Source organism: Carcharhinus amblyrhynchos, chromosome 8 (assembly GCF_965287045.1).
Source record: "Carcharhinus amblyrhynchos chromosome 8, sCarAmb.v2.hapA, whole genome shotgun sequence".
Taxonomy (NCBI): domain Eukaryota; kingdom Metazoa; phylum Chordata; class Chondrichthyes; order Carcharhiniformes; family Carcharhinidae; genus Carcharhinus; species Carcharhinus amblyrhynchos.
The window spans coordinates 28,318,975-28,341,499 of NC_137331.1; the positions used below are offsets into that span (position 1 = coordinate 28,318,975).

Sequence of the window (22,525 nt, forward strand, 5' to 3'; positions counted from 1 at the left end):
ATTTATGTACTTCATTGTACCTTCAATGAATGAAGTTCCAATGTCAGATAATGAAAATAAAATCTTTAATAAAATATCATCTATTAGCTCATATGGTTATGAGAGATAGAATGTCCTAAATCTTTGGAAAATAGAGGTGTTTGTGAATAGGCAAAATTTACCCTTTCTTCTCCACAAGTAAAACCCATGAGTTCAGAACAGTTACTATTTCTAGTATATGTAAGTCATGGATAATTAAACAAGAATTCACACTGTCATTATTCAGCATTTTTATTAAAGCAAGCATTCTATAATCCAAACGTTCACTTTCAGTTTCTAATGCTCAACCATCAAACACACTGCCAACTAAAAGCAGTGTGGATCTGCTGAGCATTTCCACAGTAATGGATTACAAAACTTTAAAGAAAGGAATGCAAACAACATTCTGTGCATAAAACACCTACCCCGGCCTAGAAAACTTTTCATTTTACAATTTTTTTTGGTATTTTCCCATTAAGTCTAGGACTAGCATCACTTATGCCAGACCTGGCAGTGACTTTGTTTCGTAAGCTTAGAGGTTTCCTTTCTTTTTTTGTATACATTTTTTATTTTGCGATGTTTTAAAATTTTTTAGCTTTTTCCAATGTTTAGAATTTTTTTTCTTCATTAAATGCAAGCTTCATGGTCCTCCTCTCCTATAAAGAAAAACAAAATACAGAATTATTTTATGTTCAATGTTTCGGTCAGTTTCATCCAAACATTTTAATCTAATGGATATTAGGTTTGCAAAATTTGAATTCAGCAAATCTGCTCAGCATTCCAGTAAAACAAGTACATTTTGGTCATTTCACACAAAGTTAAAGCAGTTATAAATCAAAAGATGCTACAAATTATACTAAAAGTGGGAATATATTTATTATTGCAATCAAAAATAACTCGAATCATCAACATCCTAGCAGTGGAGTGAACATTCCTTGTCCACATTGTAGCTGAACAGAAACTGAACTGAATTTAGAGCAACTATAGGCATAAAAAATTGGGACGAGGTTCCAACTCGTCCCCACTGTCACCCAGCAAGGCGTGACCATGGAATACAGCTACCATATTTCATTATAGCCACAATAAAATCCAGCTTTTATGAAAGGCCACCCTCCCTCACCCCCATTAGTACTCACCTGAAAAATTTAAACACCTGCAGCATTTGGCACAACTACTTTCTGAGCAGCCTCTTTTGCCTGATGGGCCTGCAGTACAGCAACAGCTTCGTCAACCTAAATTAAGAAAAAAGTCAAATCTGTAATAAAACAATTGCAGTATAGGATATCATTGCCACAACTGTAGAAAAGGTAAATATATTTGATGAGTGAGCTACAAAAATCTGGACAACATTGGAAAAACTGAAGGTATTTAATGTTGGCAAGTGTGAGGTGGTCCACTTTGGTAGGAAGGATTATTACTTGCGTGGCGAAAAACTGCAGCAGGCGACGATGCAGAGGGACCTCGGGGTCCTTGTGCATGAGTCGCAAAAACCCAGCTTGCAGGTGCAGCAGGTGGTCAGGAAGGCGAATGGGATGCTGGCCTTCATAGCGAGGGGGATTGAATATAAAAGTAGGGAGGTCTTGCTGCGGCTGTATAGGGCATTGGTGAGGCCGCAGCTGGAGTACTGTGTGCAGTTTTGGGTGCCGTACTTACGCAAGGATATTTTGGCATTGGAGGGAGTGCAGAGGAGGTTTACTAGGCTGATGCCAGAGTTGAGGGGGTTGAGCTATGAGGAGAGGCTGAATAAATTAGGCTTGTACTCGTTAGAGTTTAGAAGAATGAGGGGAGAGCTCATTGAGACGTATAAGATGACGAATGAGATGGATAGGATAGAGGTGGAGAGACTCTTCCCGCTCAGAAAGGATAGTAGGACTAGGGGGGCACAGCCTCAAGATAAAGGGGGGGGGCAGTTTAGAACGGAGTTGAGGAGGAACAACTTCACTCAAAGGGTGGTGAATCTCTGGAATTCTCTGCCCGTTGAAGTGGTGGAGGCTACCTCGCTAAATATTTTAAGACGCGGGTTGATGCGTTTTTGATAAGAGAGGGGATTAAGGGTTATGGGGAGAAGGCGGGAATGTGGAACTGAGCCACGACAGATCAGCCACGATCTTATTGAATGGCGGGGCAGGCTCGAAGGGCTAGATGGCCTACTCCTGCTCCTATTTCTTATGTTCTTATTTCTGTAGTAATCGTTAACAGAAAGTAATATGTAGCATAACTATATCTATTATTTTCACATAATTATAGTTTAATCAAAATAAAGGATTTGAAACCAAATATAATGAGTTACCTTGGAGCGCAGGGACTCTGGGGATTCCAGCATATGAAGCAATTCAGAGTTGTCTATCTCAAGCAGCATCCCGGTGATTTTACCCGCCAAACTTGGGTGCATGTTCTGAATCAGGGGGAAAAGACGCTCACCTGCAAGGAAACATTTCACTGAATAACTGAACATAATATAAAATTAACTGCAGGCTAGGCATTTCTATATAACTTGCAGTACGAGAAATAGACTACTTCAAATGACATCCCGGACATCGATAACACCATCTCCCCCCAATGTCTTGCAAACAAACTGAGAAATTGAACTTCTTCCATTTTTAGTCAACCTGTGACAGCATCAAAATATTCCAAAAAGTCTCAGTCTACCCCACACCCCCACAACAATGCCAATTACTGCTGAATCAGAAGTGAGCTCAGATGACCTAACATTCAAAATATGACCCGACCAAATTTGTGACATCAAACCTTAAAATCACCAGGCCCTTGAATGAGAGCAAGGTCCTGCACAACATCCAAACTGTCAGAAAGTATTAACACAAGTAACAATGGTGGAAAATTGACAATCAGTAAGAAAAATGGAATCTATGCAGATAAAGATAATAAAAAGGGATTAGTCACATTAATTGGTATACATACCCATTTAACAGTGCAACTGACAAGGAACACACAAATGAACAAGCGAAATGGTTATATTTGATCCAGTAGACCATCCAGTTCCCCCAAAATTCTCTAGATTCTGGGATCATCCCAGCAGAGTGGAAGTTAGCAAATGCAACACCACTATTTAAGAAAGGACAGAGAGAAAAACAGGGGAATTGCAGGCTATTTAGCCTGACAGTCATCAGCAAAGTGCTGGAATCTATTAAGAAAGTTTTAACAATGCATTTCAAAAAGCACAGTATGAATAGAACAAGTCAACATTGTTTTATGAAAGGGAAATCCTGTTTGACAAATTTATTAAGAGTTCTTTGAGGATATTACTAGTAGGGTAGATAAAGGGGAACCAACAGGTGGAGTATATTTGCATTTTCAAGAGGTATTCAATAAGGTGCCACAAAAAAGATCAATACACAGGATAAGGGTTCACGGTTTTGGGAGTAATATATTAGCAGGATGGCAGATTGATTAGTGGACAAGTAGAGAATAGGGATAAAAGAGGCATTTTCAAGTTGACTGGCAGTGATTAGGGGAATGTTACAAGGACCAGTCTGGAAATTTTAGCTATTTACAATCTATATTAACTTAGATTATGAATGGCAGAGCAGTTTACCTCCTTTTATTATTTCTTGTGTTTTAAATGTCATTGGTTTTAACATAATCTACTCTCTCCTAACCATATAGATAGATCATGGCAAGATGTCATGACCAACCACCAAATCAAATCCACTTATGTCAGTGTCACCTTACCATCATGCAGTTCAATTTATTACCCATTTTTATTAACTTTAATGGAATTCTTACCCAGCATCTGCTTCTGTTCTTGGGGAGGGGCAGCAGCCAGCATGGAAGCAGTCAGGGGCTCTTGGCCTTGCACATGAACTGCAGGCTGAAAAGAAAGTGCGTACATCATAACAGTTCAAAATTGAGTCATATTCATCGGATTACGATATTTCAGAAAAACTCCAGTCAAAACTGCATTTGGATTACCACCCACAACACAAAATAACATTTCCATGCATCTACATAACCCAGTGGTTTCTTGCCACAAAGGTTTTGCTAATAGTAACCAGTAAACCCTGCTTTGATCGGGTTATTGCAGGTGCCAGTATAATCTTAAACTGGGAGAATAGCTCCAGAACCAGCATAAGTAACAACTGCAACTAAAAGGAAAGGATAAGTGTAATCATTTAACAAGTGCCATGTCAACAATGAACCAACTGCAACTTAATTCTATTTGAAACTGGCACATAAATACTTTAAAATGGCAGCATATTTATCCAGATTATAATGTATTCTGAAGTGCTTGAAAACCACTTCCATTGTTCAAATTATGGCAAATTGCATTCAACATGTATTACTGACAAAGTTTATATAAGGATGAATTTACCTAGCAAGAAACAAGAAATTAGTCTTTAACATTATCACTGAGCCAAATTTGACACTCGCTACATATATACCAAGGTCAAGTTTGCTGACTGGTCTGCGTGAAACAATAATGGCTGTAATGGCCAGTAGCAAGGGCACAAACCAGCTTTCTTATTAGCCTTGATTCATGTAGTGACCATATTCTAAATAAACTTCAATAGTTTAATTTACAAGACACTGCAGCATAAATAGTTTGAAGTAAAAAATATTTGCATGACATACATACCTGTTGCATAGCAACTGGAGGCTGAGCATTTAGATGCTGTTGTGGATTGCGTACTCCTGCAGCATATTTGTACTGTGTAAACGAACGGACACCAGGAGCAGTAGCACCAGGGCGAGGTCCCATTGTCTGTGTTGCTGTATTGGCTTACAAAGAAAATAAAGATAAAACACTCCCAAAAGTCCAAAAATCTCCAGCAGCCTTTTGGCTACAATGTTATCTGATCCACCACAAAATTATAAAAAGGGAAACATTAATAGGTACTTTTATTCTTCCTTACTCTATTAGTGGTTAGGCAACCTGGAATTCTTGAGTAACATAATTAGAGAGCTTTCCCCACAAATCATCTGGTCAGTTTCATACAAAAGAAATGAAGACAATGTCAACCAGGGGAAGAATAATGAATAAGCTGGGCACAGATACTGTAGCAAAGCAAATGGACATGATACACAAGTAGCGAAAAATTAGTTGATGCCAATTTCTGAAAATCTTTATTTATCAGCCCACTGAATGAAATGCCTTCCTCACCCCAACCCACAAACATTTCTGCAGTCTCTGGAGACGGTTTTCATAACCCTAGTTAAATAGATATATTTGAATGGGAGATTCTGCATGCAACTGTTCCTGCAATCACAGATCATTTTGCTCCTGTGTTTGTAGCGAGGGAGTGACAGGAGAGATTATGTACACATGACAGAATGCCAATAAGTCCTGCATCAGGCTACACATTCAACCTCACTCCATACACCAACATGCATTCCCACTGACTCTTATGGTGTGGAGATGAGCACCCTAAGGCTGGGAGTGAATCGCACATACCCTTTTAGACACCAATACACATCTTTATTACTTTTTTTGGCTCAGCAAGTTGTTTCTTTCACATCTTTTTAAAAAAATTGTAACACTGTGCCAAACTTAATCTTTCTGAAATTTGCACCTCGGCCCCTTGAATAAGTAAATTGTGAAATGTCCCCCTCCGCAAGATGTAAAGGTTGGACACTTAATTCACCCAGTATGCTATGGGAAAGCCCTTGCAAAATGTTTCAGCTTAAGCTTTCACATGCCAGATGCCCCAAAACATTTCACAAGAAATGAAATACTTCAAGTGCAGTCACTGTTACAATGCAAGGAAACGGTGCACCACAAGCAATTAAGTTAATGGCTTTGGTTTAAAGCATTTTATTTAAAGACAGCACCTCAGATAGTGCACAACTCCCCCAGCAACGCACTTAAGCGTTAGCCTATTGTTTGAACTAAGGCTAGAACCTATGACAGCTTCTTAGTCAGATGCAAGAGCACTGGACCAAAACAAGATTGTCAAATGAAGATAAATTTCTACATATAATCAAGTGCTACTCCCTTTCAATGGAAGTTTTCATCTTAAATTCCAAAGACAATAAGCAAATATTAAATGCAAGTTTTGAAATGCAGATGGAGAGACCCATTGATTAGTGAATAATTTAAGCCTTTTCAAATACTTTTCTCCAAAACTGAAGTGGCTTTAATTACCCAAGCACAACAATTTTGCCATGTATTTTAGATTTCCACTTTTCACAAATAAAACACAAGACTGACCAAGACAGTGGAATAATCCACAATTGGCAGAAATATTTCATCGCAGAGGCTACATTGCAGAAGTGAAACACCTCAATAACTTCATTGGCTTTGTTCAGGATATTCTGAGGTTAAGGCAGCAAAATTTGTTTCTTTCATCTCCATCCGCTCACTGCTACCAAGGGCAAGTAGCCATGGCAACATGCCTCCTCAACTTCACAAATTGAAAACAGGGATAGAATAATGACTGCTTCTTTTAAAGCACTGCCACCTCACCATCAATCCTCCTGTCATCTCACCCACCATACTGAATTATAGAGATTTGACCAGGCAACAAAAATAACTGGTTGGTTATTTAATGGAGTTTTAATTTAATTCCCAACTTGGATCATTGTCTGTTGGAGTCTGCACATTCTCTTCATCTGCGTGGGTTTCCTTCAGGGCGTCCCATTTCCTCCCACAGTCCAAAGATGTGTGGGAAAGGTGGATTTGGCCATGCTAAATTGCCCCATAGTGTCCCGGGATGCACAGGTTAGAGGGATTAGCAGGGTACATGAGGTTATGGTGATAGGGCCCGGGTGGAATTGTGGTTGGTGCAGACGTGATGGGCTGAATGGCCTTCTTCTGCACTGTAGGATTCTATGGAGGAGACAGTCTATCTGCTAGAGAGCCAGAGATTCATCTGTGTCACCCCTTTTTGAGAAGGCATTAAGGGCCAATCAAGCATTTAACTGAGTAGTAGCAGACCTTGCCCGAGATCAAGTACCTCAAGGTAAGCAGTCCTGCCCTTCAGAACTGCAGGCTAATCAATTGCCAGCAGCTCTTCAATGATAGACAGCGCAAATGAAGAGGGCAATAAAACCCATCTATTATTTTCTGGATACTTTGAAATTACAAAATAAATGACTGGATGCATGTAATGGACCCTACACGTAAAATAAATATGCATGAACCTTTCACGACATCATGTACAAAAAGCACTTGAGTAGCAGTCAACTCACCAACACGTTGAGTGCTCATGACACGTGGCACCTGAGCAGAAGTTGGTCTCATGGAACTGAGGGTTGGTGGTCGGGGACCTGTTGGACGCATGCCACCAGGCATGTTTTGGAATGCTGGCAAAGAAAACAATTATACAGAAATTTAAGGAATCTGAATTGGGATATAGCAATTGACACGATAACAATTCGCATCACAGAAATAATCTCTGGGTTAAAACAATCCATTAAAACTACCACCTTGTTCATATCTCCCTGACCCTGCACTCAACCTCGGAACACCTATATAACAAAGACACCTATGTCAGACTCCTATTTATCAACGACAGCTTAACCTTCAACACCATTATTCCTATGAAACTCATCTCCAAACTCCGTGACCTGGGCTTGAGTTCTTTCCTCTGTGACCGGATCCTGAACACAGATCAGAATCAGTAAGAGTCAACAACACCTCCTCCACAATCATCTTCAGCACAGGTGCCCCACAAGGTTGTGACCTCAGCCCCCTACTATACTCCCTATACACCTATGACTGTGTGGCCAAATTTCCCTCCAACTCTATTTTTTGCTGATGACACCATAGTGGGTTGGATCGCAAACAATGACATGACAGAGTACAGGAAAGAGATAGATCTGGTGAACTGCTGCAACGACAATAATCTCTCCCTCAGTGTCAACAAAGGAGATAGTCATCGACTTCAGGAAGCATAGTGGAGGACATGCTCCCATCTATATCAACAAGGATGAGGTAGAAATGGTTGAGAACTTCAGGTTTTTAAGATGTCCAGATCACCAACAACCTGTCCTAGTCCCCACATGCCGACACTATAGTTAAGAAAGCCCACCAACACCTCTATTTTCTCAGAAAACTAAGGAAATTTGGTATGTCCACCATGACTTTCACCAACTTTTACAGATGCACCATAGAAAGCATTCTTTCTGGTTGCATCACAGCTTGGTATGGCTCCTGCTCTATCCAAGGCTGCAAGAAACTACAAAGGGCTGTGAACAAAGCCCAATTCATCACTCAAACCAACCTCCCAGCCATTAGCACCGTTTACACGTCCCAAGGCCTTGAAAAAGCAGCCAGCATAATTAAGGACCCCATGCACCTCACACATACTCTTCCACTCACTGCCAGACGTTTGATTGTACCTATCTTGCATTAAGTTGATCTTTCACTACACCCCAGCTATGACTACAACATTACATTCTGCATGCTCTCCTTTTCTATGAATGGTATGCTTTGTCTCTATAATCGCAAGAAATAATGCTTTTCACTGTATCTCAATATATGTGATAATAATAAATCAAAATCAAAATGTACTTACGTTGGGGTCTGACACTTTGAGCAGCCCATCGAGGGCTTGGTCGAAGCTGTGCAAGCTGGCCTGCTGGATAATATGCAGCACGGTTCTGAGCCTGTATGAACAAAGAGTTTTGTTAACCATTTAGCAAGCATTATAGAGAACAAACAAATGCTACTTGCACCGAAGTGTTTATTCTTCTGTGCACTTGATTAACACTGTACAGTAACAATATAAAATATGCACAATTGCTGCCAATGTTTCTCCAGTATACAGACATTTACCTGAGGAATAGCTGCCATGAAGTATCCAGAAGGTGGAGCAGGCTGATAAGGATTGATAACAGGGTTTGGTACAGCCCTGACACTCGCCATTCTCTGCATGTACTGGTTTGTCAAATGTGCTTGTCGCTCCTCTTTGCGCTGAGCCAGAGCAACGTACAAGGGCTTGGTGCTAACAATTCGGCCATTCATTTCTGTTACAGCCTTGGTGGCCTCTTCTGGTGAGGAGAAACAGACAAACCCAAAACCTTTGCTGCGTCCATGCTCCATCATCACCTGCACAGATAAAATTGAGATTATTTCATCCCATTGAATCATTAATCAAATTATCTGAACATTTCAAAACCGTTGTCTAGACAATGTTGACAGAACAAAATAAACCATACCAGCCATGAACTCAAAAAAGTAAAATGCTTGGTGCATTTAAAACTGAACTAAAAATGTTATGTACATTAATTTACCTCCACAACACACTGGCACAAAATGGATCCCTCCCCTAAGAGGCATTACAGTAACAATGCAAGTGAACATGGAAGTGAAAATAAAAACGAATACCTTAGCACTAGTAATTGTGCCAAATGGTGAAAACTCTTTGCGCAAACGCTCATCATCAATACCATCATCCAGATTTTTGACATAGAGGTTGACTCCCTATGATAGAAAAATATCCATAAAGTTGAAACTAAATGGTACTTAATCATAAATATACTTAAAATAACCACTAGAAACATAGTATCAGCATTGTCAGCCAGATGTACCAAGTAGATGGTCCACCTTTGATTTATTATTGTCACACTTATTAGTATACAGTGAAAAGTATTGTTTTTACACGGTATACAAAGCGTAACATTCATAGAGAAGGAAAGGATGCAGAATGTAGTGTTACAGTCATAGCTAGGATGTAGAGATCGACTTAATGCAAGATAGATTCATTCATCTCAGCCTTCACCAAGATCCACACCACCCTTAATGCCACACTTCAGACAACTCAATTCACTTTCAATTACATCTAAATTTACTGGATATTGCAAAGACTTATGGTGCTCCAACAAACTATGGTGCTGAAAACCTGGATTCCAGAATTAGCCACATCTTTATCCAAGCTGCTCTAGAACAGCTAAAACACTGTCACATCTACCTGCCAAAGTGCAAAATTGCCCAACTGTCTTGACCATACTGAGTCAGATCCTACTGCTGCCCCAGCAGCTTTATTGCAATCAAAGAGCTGCAAGGTACTGCTGACTGTGCTACCAAGAGGCACTTACCAATAAATTCACCAATGCTTAGATCATTACAGTCTTGGCCCAAATATGGGCAAAAGCTGAAAAATGTGATGGAGTGCAACTGTCCTTGAGATCAAGCCAGCAAGTGTGGCCACCATGTAAACTTAAAGGCAAGCGAATATGGAGAATATATCACCATTGCCTTGAAACATACCTAGCACAAGGGAAGATGGATGTGGTTGTTGGATGCCAATCATCTCAGCCCCAGGACATCACTAGAGGAGTTTCTCAGGGCAGGATCCTAGGCCCTACCATTTTCATCTGCTTCAATAATCTTTCCTCTTTCACAAGGTCTAAGTGGGAGTGAGTATTGCGACACTCAGCTTTTTGTTTGCAATTCTAGAAAAAAAGCAGTCTGTCACAGCACAAAGCAAAACCTGGACAACAACCAATCATCGGCTAAGCAGAAATTTACAGTGATATGTGACAGTCTAGCCAACATCCCAAGGTTTTACCACCACTAAATCTCCAAATTTCTTGGGTCACTGCTGACCAGAAACTTAACTGGGTTAGCCACAAACAGCATGACTATAATGACATAGGCTATGTATTCTGCGAAAAGTACTTCACTTACTAACCTTCCCAATGACTACAAAATGCAAGTCACAAGTGTAAAGGAATACACTTCACTTGTCTGGATAAATGCTGCTCAAGAAACTCCATGGAAAAACAGCCCACCTGTTCAGCACCCCACCCACCCACCAATGGTGGAACATGGTTACAGTAGCTTCGTAAGATGCAATGCAGCAAAACCTTTGACTGCATCCTCCAAATGCACAACACCTACCACCTAGAACATGATCACAGTAGGCACATGGAAATACTACCATCTTAAAGCTATACAACATCCTTAATGCTCCTTCATGGTCTATGGGTTAAAATCCTGACACTCAACCAGACAGCGCTGTAGGAATACTTGCAATACATAATGGCTTAAGATAATTCACTACTGCCTTCTCATAGGCAACTAGTGGTGTGCAATAAACGATTAGTAATAAATAAATGCAGGGACCCCACATTACAAGTGAAATGAATCATTAAAAAGTCTTTGGGATCAGCTTTTGTACAGTAACAAACATTTATATTCAATAGTCATTCTGAGGACAGAATTACCTCTATTGCTATACAGAAGAAAACATTTTTCATTCCCTTTGGAATAGGAGCAATTTGCACAAGATTTGAGCTATCATCAGCTTCAAATATTATTCTTAGACAATGAGTGACATCAGCACACATGTAGAACCTGCAAGTGTGTTCTTGTTTTTCAGAGAAGGATCAGGTAGATGAGAAACAGTAATCACGTGCCTAAATATTCAGGTTTGTACAACTAGCTCACTTAAAACTACCTCTGCTTGCAGCACATTACAAAGATTGCACACGGAAAAACAAATTAATGGTTTTTAGTGTTAACCCACAAATTATTGACAAACTACATGCATTCTTTGACTCGAGGTGAATCTACATCTAATTAGACTTTAAGATGAATCAATAGTTGCGTAATCTGTAGCTCCACAGAAATAGTGAAAATCTAGGTCCAGTGGTCACTTTTCTAAGAATAGTTACGTGAACTACCAGAAATGACTTTCAGCCAGTGCGACACAGTCACATACATCTCGCACCCATCTTGTGGAGTAAAATTTTGTTTGCTCGAGGTCAGCGAGTTTTAAAACACCAACAATTCCACTACTCACCTGGTACCTTGTGATCCGGTCCTGTTTCATCTGTTCAAATTTGCGTTTCAGCTCTGTCTGTCGCTCAACCTTCTTCTGGGCACGGCCAACATAAACCTGTCTCCCGTTGATTTCTTTGCCATTCATCTCATCAACAGCCTAATTAATGCATACGTGAGTTTAAAAAATGGGAAGGAATATCAGTCAATGCATAAACTGATGGCCAAAATAATTTGCTAAAGCTATAATGCATTCTTTCTGCTAATGGTCATTAAAGGTTGAAATGCTGTATGCCTGTTGAATGATTGCATACATCATTTATATACCAATAATTCCATGACATAATTGCTTGGTACACATCTCTATAGTCAGTGCAAAACAAACACCAGAGGAGAAAACCCAAGCAGCTATATGCTTGGCCTCTATTAAAGCATTCCTAGTAATCACATAATTGGGCCACAGTGCAATTTCTTTCTTCTTTTGTACCTCCAGAAATATCAACAGCATAACTGGGAACCCTTAAAAGGCTTACGAGTAGATTAAGTCCATTAAGTCAATTGAAAATTATGCACAAAACCCATTTCAGAAAAGTACCTTTCTAGGCTATTCACTTGACCTAATACAGACTTTAACAGCAGTTGCTTACTTTTTGTGCGTCTTCATGCTTTTCAAAACTGACAAAACCAAAGCCCTTTGATCGTCCACTGTCATCGGTCATGACTTTTACACTCAGGAATGCCCCTATAAAAGATTGCAAAAAATTTTCAGTACATTAAGCCCAGAAATTGTTAAATCCTTAAATTACCTCATTGTGTTTCTTAGTTAATCCTATCACAGAAGAGTGATAAAGGGATGGGGAAAAAAGACCAGTCACACCTGTAAATAACCAACCAATAAAGCCAGAATCTCAGTTAATGAGAGTACATGCTTGATAGCTATGGAGCAAACTATCTTCCTGTAGAATATTAATAACGAGAATGAATTTACACTATTTGGCTAATAAAAACAAAATGAAAATCCGTTTATATGCATTGTTGATAACATGAATTCTGCACCCCACCAATCTTAGTCAGGCAATGTCATCCTACTTGTTATAGGCTTTGTCCAGAGTGAGATTTCTTGCTCATTTCATAGGTAGCTAGCTTCTAAACAAGGTGTTAGGATTAGCAACCTGAAACTCATACAAATTAAACAAGACACCAACAATCTTTAAATTTGGTTGTCACTGCAATATATGCCGCTCAGACAAAAAAGCGTGGCCATCTCAGGCATACAATCAGGACAACCACAACTATTCTTGTTTACACAGATTGCATGATTGTAAATTGCAAGACAAAAATAAATAAGGCAAGTACATGGCAATGACTCTACTCACAATAAATCAGTAGGAAATACATAGAACAGGTGAAATCAAGCTCTCTTCCTTGATCCAAAATCTGGTACCTGGAGTGTCTACAAGGTCAGCAAACAGGCAGTGGAATTAAACTCACCAAATTTGTTGAAGATTTCTTTCAACCTCTCATCGTCCATATCTTCCCCAAAATTCTTGATGTATACATTGGTGAATTCCTTTGCTTTGGCTCCAAGCTCAGCTTCACGCTCTTTTCGAGATTTAAACCGACCCACAAAACTACAGAATGCATAATGTTAAAATTAATCATTCATATTACTTTTAATTCTTATTTCTCTAGGCTACCAATGAGCCTTAGCCAATGTTATTCCTTTATAGTCCAGAACTTTGAAGCCAACCAATACACCCCATTATCAGCATGAGTGGTTCTGTAGAAGGATCATTTAGATCCAAAACATTGTGTTTTTGTCCACAGATGCTACCAAATCTTAGCTTATCCAGCATTTTGTTTTTATTTCAGATTCCCAGTATGTGAATATTTTGCTTCCATTAGCACCTTAATTCAGGTCAGCCACAAAACCAAACTTTGTGACAAATTAGAAACTAAGATTAAGTTTAAATCAGCGTAATAAACAGCGTAGTGCACATGGTTCTTACAGTAAAAAGCTCCCTGATGTTGAGTCTCAGACATGTATTTCTATTTTCTGCAGTAACCTTATTTTCAAGCCTAATAAAAATGTGATTATTTAAAATCCACATACTTACACTTTACGATCGTTAAGAAGCATGCCATTCATTTTTTCGATGGCTCGTTCTGCTGCTTCATGCGTTTCAAAATGAACAAATCCATAGCCCTTAGACCCATTTTCATCACAGACCACCTGGGGAGAGCAAAATCCTTGGTTAACAATCTGCTCTACAATCAAAATTGTATTTTCTGTATGAACTTTAATTTTTGACACGATACAACAATTTTTAACAAAGGAATATCTCCAAAGTTAGGCCACAGAGATGTAGATCAGGCCAAAAATATCTGTTCATCCTAACCAGAGAAATCAGGAAGAGCTGATCAAGTTTTGTTAGAGATGGATTTTAAAAAGACAGCTAAGAGGCAGTGGCGGGGGAAGGAATTCTAGAGTGTTGGACAAGGAAGGACATGTGAAGACAGCTACAAAGGTGGGTTGAAAAAAGGGAGGGATACACAAGAGAACAGACCAGATATAACATTCTGGGGTAGTGCCTGATGTGAATAAGAAAGAGATAGAATCAAGGCCATAAAGAGTCTTGAACTAGGATGAGAATTTTAAAATGAAGGTGTTGGTGAAAGTGCATGTTGTAAAGATGAGACAGGATATGGGCAACATAGCTATGGATAATCTGGCCTTTACAGTTTGAAGAATAGAAGACAGCCATGAGAACAAATACTAAAACAAAGTGCAGGAAAAACTCAGGACAGGTAACATCTGTGAAGACAGAAGGTGTTACCTTTGAGTCCAATGAGTCTTCTTCTGAACTACAGTTGCCACTAGACCTACTGAGTGTTTCTACCACTTCTTTCTGACCTCCAGCATCCACAGTATTTTGCTTTCATTGCACGAGGGCAATTTATTAGTTTCAGCATGGAGATGACAAACATATGATTGTGGATTTGGCACTTTTTGAAACATTTATTTCAGAACATCACTGAGATGATGGATGAAAGAGTGTATTTTAACTCAATAAATTAGACTTGGGCTAGCACTGAGCATTTGGGTTTCAAGTTGTGAAAGCCATTACTTAAGCAGAACAGTTTCATCCACCTCAATATACATAATGTACTGTAAGATTTGTTGAAGTTTCAGCTCTAAAGCTGGAAAAGAATGTACAGCCCTAGTACAGAAACCTAACTGAATCTGGAGATGTAGTATATGACAATGAGACATCAACATTTAAAATACTCTCAACATCAAAGCATTAGGGGCAAAATGATCCAGCTTAAAGCACCCAAGAGGTTGAAGAACTTGGCAGAAAACTGGTGACATATTATTCATGATTAAGGAAACAGGTAAATGAACCATTAAGTGTTTACGATTGCCAAACTCTATAACCAGGGAAATGGGTTCTAGTCAATTAAGGTCTCATTAATTCTCACCTTACAAGAAAGTATGTTTCCAAAAGCTGAAAATGTGTCATATAAAGCTTTATTATCAATGGATTTGTCCAAGTTCTTAATGAAGATGTTGCCAACTCCAGATTTCCGTAAAGACGGGTCACGTTGAGACCACATGATACGAACAGGCTTGCCTTTGATAACATCAAAGTTCATTGTATCTAAAGCACGCTCAGCTGAGGAGAGAAGAAAACAAACTATTAGTTAGATCAACAATTTGCCCAGAGGTTAAAATTATAGCCAACATCTGAAGGACTTTATATTTCAGGGGGCTCAGCTTCACCAAATAACGAACTGGCCCCATTTTTACATTGTTTGGGATGCTTTGTCTAGGCTTAAAAAACCTCATGGGCTTTAAAGGGTAAATCAGAAGGGAGGACTTTGCACCATGCACAGTAATATGACGTAATCATGAGCTAGCCAATGGAGTATCGATGATTACCAACATATCTTACACAGCCAGTTCAAACCACATCCTATAGGCTGCCTTAGAATGGAGTAATTCTGTAGGGCTCTTCCAGCACCCCCAATATATGCATTAACTGAACTAGTTATGTATGTCACTTAAGTCTATGATTTTTAGCTTCTACAAGGCATGTCAGATCCAGAATATTACTGATTGGATGTCATGGGTGACAACAATACTTGCCACCGATCTCTCCAAGAAAGCTGCCCACAATGATCTACTGATATCTGCAACTTGGGTTCCTGTTTTCCCATCAGTTTGCATCTGTTGCCAAGTCAAGGGAATCTCCAGGCACTTAACACGTGATGTCATTAAGCAGGGCAATCAGCCAATCACACTGAAGTGTTCTCAGTGAACCAGGAAGCAAAATACACTGATCCTTATTTTGTTAAATCTCATTTTACAGGGAGAAAACAAAATGATTGGGGGACATACACTTGGGATTCAAGCACACACTGAAGTATCAAAACTTTTTTCAAAAAAATCAATTTATCACAAAAAATTTGCCAATCCACAAATATAAAATAACTTTTGCAGGGATAGTGAAACTGTTTCACAGTACTTGAGTTATGTACACCATGTGTTATTGATGATTGCTGTATTTTACTTCATTTTTTGGAGAGGGCATTGCTCAGCCAATCAGATAATGTTAATTTTCCCATTCCTTATAAGGACCTAACAAAATTTAAATGCTAGCAGCTACAACCTTTTTTATCGACACTGCTTATGGAAATGGGTACGACATGAAACTCAAACTGCAAGGTCACCATTATTTTACAATACAAACACAAATTAAACGACATCTACACTTCTAATTAATCACAAATCTTCTCCCCCACAAACTCCCTGGTAACAGATTGCTCAATTTTTTTGTTCACAGCATTTTAATTTTATTAAATGCATTTAAAACATTAAAAATATTGGATTTCCCTTATTCTTTCAAAGTACATCCCAACTTTTTATTCCCAACACAAAAACAGAAAATGCTAGAAAATCCTTACAGGTCCTGACCAGAGTCATCCAATTTGAAACATAAGCTCCATTCTCTCTCTAGGTGCCACCAGACATGCTGAGATTTTCCACTGTTCAGTGTTTTATTTTAGATTTCAACATCCAGTCATTGCTTTTCTCTTCCTCCCAGATTTTAGTTTTATAAAGGCACATTTCCAAGCATGTGAACGCTTCATTGGAAGATATCTGCCCAAACCAACCCGACAGCACCCCTCTTCCAACATGCAACTATCAAAACTTCCGAATGCCTGGCTCATTCCTGTTCTAACTTCTGTATTCCCTAACAATCGTTCCTACAATTTGATGATTAGAACTGTGCATTGTACTTAAAATGGGATGTGACTTTACACAGTACTGCATTCAGTAACTCCCGATGTGTACTCCTTTCCTCTTTTACTGAAGTTAAATATTTTAATTTACTTAGCGATTTAAATTTGTCACCTTCACACTTAAAGGATTTGGCTACGTTCTATAAACTTCACTACTTAGTACAGAAATCCATTGTTTAGTCAGAATGTTGGCAATTCTATGATGTGAGCATCCTATTAATAAATAAACAATGCAGAAAGTGACCCTACAAGGATAAAATCTGGAGTTGCTGTAGTACTCAGGCTAGGCAGCATCTTTGGAGAGGGAAATAGAATTAACATTTCAGGTCACTGACCTCTCATAAGAGCTGGAAAAGGTCACTGAAATACTGACAAGTTTTAAGCAAGTACATAAGCAGCAAAAAGACAGGGAAGGAAAGAACAAAAGACAAGATGGAAGACATGAGTGATTAAATGACAAAAGGCTTGATGGCGCAAGGCAAAGGGACATGCAAATTCAAAAGCTGGATCTAGAGAAGGTGCAAATAGCTGCAGCAGAATTAGCTACAGCTGCTGTCCAAAAAAAGAGAAGCAATGGATAGGATCTGAAATTGTTCAATTCAGTGTTGAGTCCAGAATTTAAATGAGGTGCTGTACCTCAAGCTTTAGTTAAGTTTCATTAAAAACATGCAAGAGGCTGAGGACAAAATTCAGAAGAGGTGCAGCAGAGAATTAAAATGACAGGCAGCTAGACGCTCAGGGTCAGGTCTGCAAGTTTAATGGACAATGCACAAAACACCTACCCAATTTGGGTTTGTTGTCCCAAATATAGAGGAAGTTTGAAGATTTAGTAGCCCCTATATCTGGGTCAGAAACTCTGGGTATAAGTCCAACTTCAAGATCAATGGCCACAGAAGGTATGTTCTTAATGTGGCAAAACAGGTTTAGCTTGGAAATCCTTCAAATATGCCTGGTGGCAGGCAGCAAGAACTGTATATGCTGAAAGCAATGGAGAATCACTACAGGACTTCGCCAAGTATAATCATGGACTAATCTAATGGAAACCCATTGTCAAAAACATCCTCTTAGGTGTCAACACAATAAGAAATGTAGAGGAGTTTGAATTGAGCAGCAATTACCATCTATTAAACAGAAAACAGTATAAGTTTAGTATTTGACGCCCTGGGAGATAGCAAGGGAGTGATCAGTGGTGGTGGTCAAGGACACCACAGTTCAGGGAGAAACAGTTCTTTCATAATGAGGTTGAAAGGATTAAAAAGGGAAATATGTGTTTAGTAGTGACGTTACATTGGAGGTGTCAAAAATGGCAAAGGATGGTCTGCAAATGTGAAAGGTGCAGTGCAGTGTGAGGACAATGGAAATCATAATATGGAAAAGTAAAGGTGAGAGTGCAGGAAATACAATGGACAGTCAAAGGCCCATCAATGACAGGTATGGGACCCTCAATTGAGGGTAAAGACAATTTAAATGATGGGACTATCAAACTAAATACTGGTTTTAAAAATTACTCTGCATGTCTTCATCTTTTCCTTCCCCACTCTTATCCATCCTTTTGTTGAATTTTCTAAGCCTGCAGAATTGGTGAGTACTGTTCTTAGCACTGTTGATTCTCTGCTCCTTAAACCCAACAACACTGAAACACTCATAACCCTCAATCACGAGGGGGCACAGCATCAGACAAAAACAGCATCCAGGTGGTCTTCAGCACAAAGTAGTTTCTACACGTCAGTACCCAGGTACAGACCCTGCTCCATCTCTAGTGTTATAGCTTACTCTGCATTATTGAGAATTTAACCAACATTAAAATCATCTTGAACTATGAACTCTCACCTAAAAGATATGCCTTCCACACTATCAAAACAAATTTCAAAAAACACACAGCTATAGACATTTTTAATACATCTTTATGATCTCTACCCAAAACAGAAGAGTGGATTTGAAATCAGTTACTACGTTCCTAGTTTAGATTTATCTCATTCACAAAGTACAAAGATTTTCCAAGAGCCTTTTTCCTTTGAAGACAGTGACTCATATTGGTTACAGCACCAGCTTCTTTACTACTTCTAGCCTTAGCTAATGTCAGCATGCTAAACCTGGGAACCACTATGAAGCTCAATCAACTAATGCAGCAGAGGCCTAGCCTAGGCAGATGCCGGAGTTGAGGGGGTTGAGCTATGAGGAGAGGCTGAATAAACTAGGCTTGTACTCGTTAGAGTTTAGAAGAATGAGGGGCGATCTCATTGAGACGTATAAGATGATGAATGGGATGGATAGGATAGAGGTGGAGAGACTCTTCCCGCTCAGAAAGGAGAATAGGACTAGGGAGCACAGCCTCAAGATAAAGGGGTGTGGTTTAGAACAGAGTTGAGGAGGAACTTCTTCACTCAAAGGGCGGTGAATCTCTGGAATTCTCTGCCCGTTGAAGTGGTGGAGGCTACCTCGCTAAATATTTTTAAGACGCGGGTTGATGGGTTTTTGATAAGAGAGGGGATTAAGAGTTATGGGGAGAGGGCGGGAATGTGGAACTGAGCCACGACAGATCAGCCATGATCTTATTGAATGGTGGGGCAGGCTCGAAGGGCTGGATGGCCTACTCCTGCTCCTATTTCTTATGTTCTTCCTGGATTGTGCAAGAACCATTCAACTTATTCACTGTGGCAGCTAGTGTACAACTCACCTGATGACATTTAGCTTCAACCCAACACTGTTTGATACAGCAAACCCATTCAACAAGTGTAACAAATTATGGCAACAGGTGTATACAGTGCTTTACCCTTACATTCAAGTCAGATTGATTTTCTCAATTGCTATCCCATTGGTTTATATTTACTGAACAGGGCTAGCTAGATAGAGCACTGTAAAAATGCATCTCAGCATCAAATTAGATTCAGTTAGTGCGTTACACTGAACATTCATTTATTGTGGCATTTATATAATACACCTCAGGATATCCCAAAAAATTGATACAACTCTTGATATGCAGTTAATGGAGGAAACCATGTCAATAATTTTAAAAAATCCCCAAATAATAATGTGTTAAACGGCCAGATAATTTAATTTGGTAACGTTGCTCAGCGATGTTGTTAGCCATAACAATCTCTGGGGTAAACACAGTAAGAAGTCTCATAACACCAGGTTAAAGTCCAATAGGTTTATTTGGTAGCAAAAGCCACTGCTTTTGAAGTGCTGCTCCTTCATTAAGTAAGACTTACCTGACAAAGGGGCAGCACCTGAAAGCTGGTGGCTTTTGCTACCAAATAAACCTGTTGGACTTTAATCTGATGTCGTGAGACTTCTTGCTACTCTCCTTTATACAGAACTATGGGGTCTCATTTTCTTGAGGGAAATGATGGGCCCTCAGTTTAACAGCTCCTTCAAAAGATGGTACATGTAACAGCGAAACCTTCCATCAGCAACTACTGTGTTGAAAAATCAGTGTAGATTATCTGCTCACATGGCTGAAGTGGAATTTGAACCACGATTGCTACCACTAAGCCAAGACCGACCTAATGCAGCACTGTACACTTCATGAATAACTCTACAACATGGAATTCCGCTGATGGCTCAGCAGGTTTATCAGCAACTGCCTGAATCATTTTGATTCCTGATCCGATTACTATGAGTTGCCAACAAATCAGGAGGGGGAATGGCGTGCAAGCTCAGCTCATCTCAATCAGGACAAGGACGGGTGGGGGGGAAATAGTCTAGGCCTCACTTCTCCACAAATTGCAACAAACCACACTGAAAAGTTTATCGATAAGTCAAGCATTTTCACGTGAACGGCCGGAAGGGAAGTATCAAATCAAAGAGGATGTGTTGAAATATTCATTAATAAAGGGAAAATAAAAAAACACGGAGGGCCTCTCCTTCCATATCCGTGGCAAGCACCTACAACTGGCGGTGGCGGGGGGGGGGGGGGTGTAGTCGACAGAATATAACTCGTGTTTGGAGGCCGCGCATTACGTGAGACACCAACCACATGGTGGCTGCAAAAGTAGGGAAACTGGGGCCTTAATGTGTGCTCGGGCCTCGAGTCATTTAATAGACATAATATTGAGGGAAAAGAGGGGAGGGAAGTAGGAGCGACTTCTGCATCAGCCCCAGTTTGGGACGAAAAAAAGAGCTGGCTTGCAGATTTAAACCGAGTTCAAGTAGGAAGGAGGAGAGTGAGGCTTGGGGGCCGATTCACGTGGTGTCGACATTTCTCTCTCTCCCCGAACTCGGTCTCAGACACAGTCACTTCTGAGACAGGGATGTGGAGGACCCTTCCCCAATCCCACCCACTCAGACTCACCGTCGGCCGGCTGCTGGAAGTTGACATAGGCGTAGCCCAGCGAGCGGCGGGTGATCATGTCCCGGCACACGCGGATGGAGAGGATGGGCCCGGCCGGCGAGAACTTCTCGTACAGCATCGCCTCGGTCACGTCAGGGTGCAGGTCGCCCACGTAGAGCGAGGCCATGGGGTAGCTGGGGGCGCTGGGGTTCATGGCGGCGGGGAGAGGGAGAGAGAGAGGAGGAGATGGTCACTTTGATAGGAGGGTGTGGGGGGTGGGGGCAAGAGAGGAAAACTTCACTCAAAAAAAAAACTCAGACCCAGGAGAGGGAGGAGGAAATAAAATATTAAAAAAATTAGCTGGGATGAGGGGGGGGGAAGCTGACCAAAAGGAGGAGTTTTTTTTTAAAAAAGGCGTCGAGAGAGGGGGAAAGAAAAGAGAGAAAGGCCGGGAGGAGGAGCGGCGAGGAGGGAGATGGCGCCTGCGGGGCTGGACTGCTGGAAGAGGCCGAGTGCCTCGGGTCGGGAAAGGGTGGGTTTGGCTCCGGGTTGGCTCGGGCTTCGCTCGGACTCCGCTCCGGATGAGGCTGGGATGGAAGCTAGTTTCTCTTTCTCTCTCTGTGACGGTTCCCCGCTCGCGGGTTCTTTTTCTCTCTTTCCTCCTGGTCGGCGACGTCGGTTTATTTTTAATTTGTGCTGGTTGTTTTTCTTCTTCTTTCTCTTGGTTTTCAGACGTTGATTGAATCTTCCTCGGTGTTTTTTTTTTCTCCTTCCCTTGTTGAGACTTGTGGATGATTTCGGGTTGTCGTTGTTTTTTTTTTCCTTGTTTTTTTTTCCCCCACCCGGCTTTTTTTTGGGATTTTCTTTTTTAAATTTTTTTGGGTAAGAGTTTTTTCCGCTTTTTTAAATTTTTTTTTCTTTTTTTAAATCATTTATGTATAGAGATAGAACAGAAAAGTGTGCTGACGGGAGAGCTCGGATGGAGCCTGGTGCACACGGACACACACACACACACAGCCGGGGATCGGAGGGTCAAACCGATCAGCTCGCCGTTATTTATAGCCTCGCCCTCCCCGTCATTTCCGGCGGCGCACGCCTCCTCCTCACCGTTTCCTCTTTTCGCGGCAGCGCCGCCCCTCTCCCTTTCTGGCCCCTCCCCTCCTTCCTCCCCCCACCCCCCGATGGCGCCTCGCGCCTGCGCGACCGGAGGGACGTCACAATCCCGCCTCCTCCGCGCGGAGGAA

The 22,525-nt window shown here is 40.5% G+C and overlaps 1 protein-coding gene across 2 annotated transcripts; it reads right to left on the reverse strand.

Moving 5' to 3' along the window:
- Nucleotides 1-254: 254 nt before the first annotated feature.
- Nucleotides 255-22,329, reverse strand: pabpc1b (poly A binding protein, cytoplasmic 1 b). 2 transcript variants are annotated; one of them, XM_080193804.1, is made up of 15 exons: nucleotides 21,303-22,329; nucleotides 15,185-15,378; nucleotides 13,819-13,934; nucleotides 13,193-13,332; nucleotides 12,349-12,443; nucleotides 11,724-11,861; nucleotides 9,305-9,400; nucleotides 8,753-9,025; nucleotides 8,493-8,583; nucleotides 7,165-7,278; nucleotides 4,613-4,746; nucleotides 3,763-3,847; nucleotides 2,309-2,439; nucleotides 1,155-1,250; nucleotides 255-674 (listed from the first exon to the last, which is right to left on the reverse strand). In XM_080193804.1, the coding sequence occupies exons 1-14, from the start codon at nucleotides 21,493-21,495 to the stop codon at nucleotides 1,164-1,166; spliced, it is 1,887 nt and encodes a 628-aa protein (XP_080049930.1). In that variant the 5' UTR covers nucleotides 21,496-22,329; the 3' UTR covers nucleotides 255-674; nucleotides 1,155-1,163. The 2 variants fall into 2 exon arrangements, with proteins under 2 accessions (XP_080049930.1, XP_080049929.1); XM_080193803.1 differs by having other exon boundaries at nucleotides 4,613-4,755.
- Between the last annotated feature and the right edge of the window lie 196 nt (nucleotides 22,330-22,525).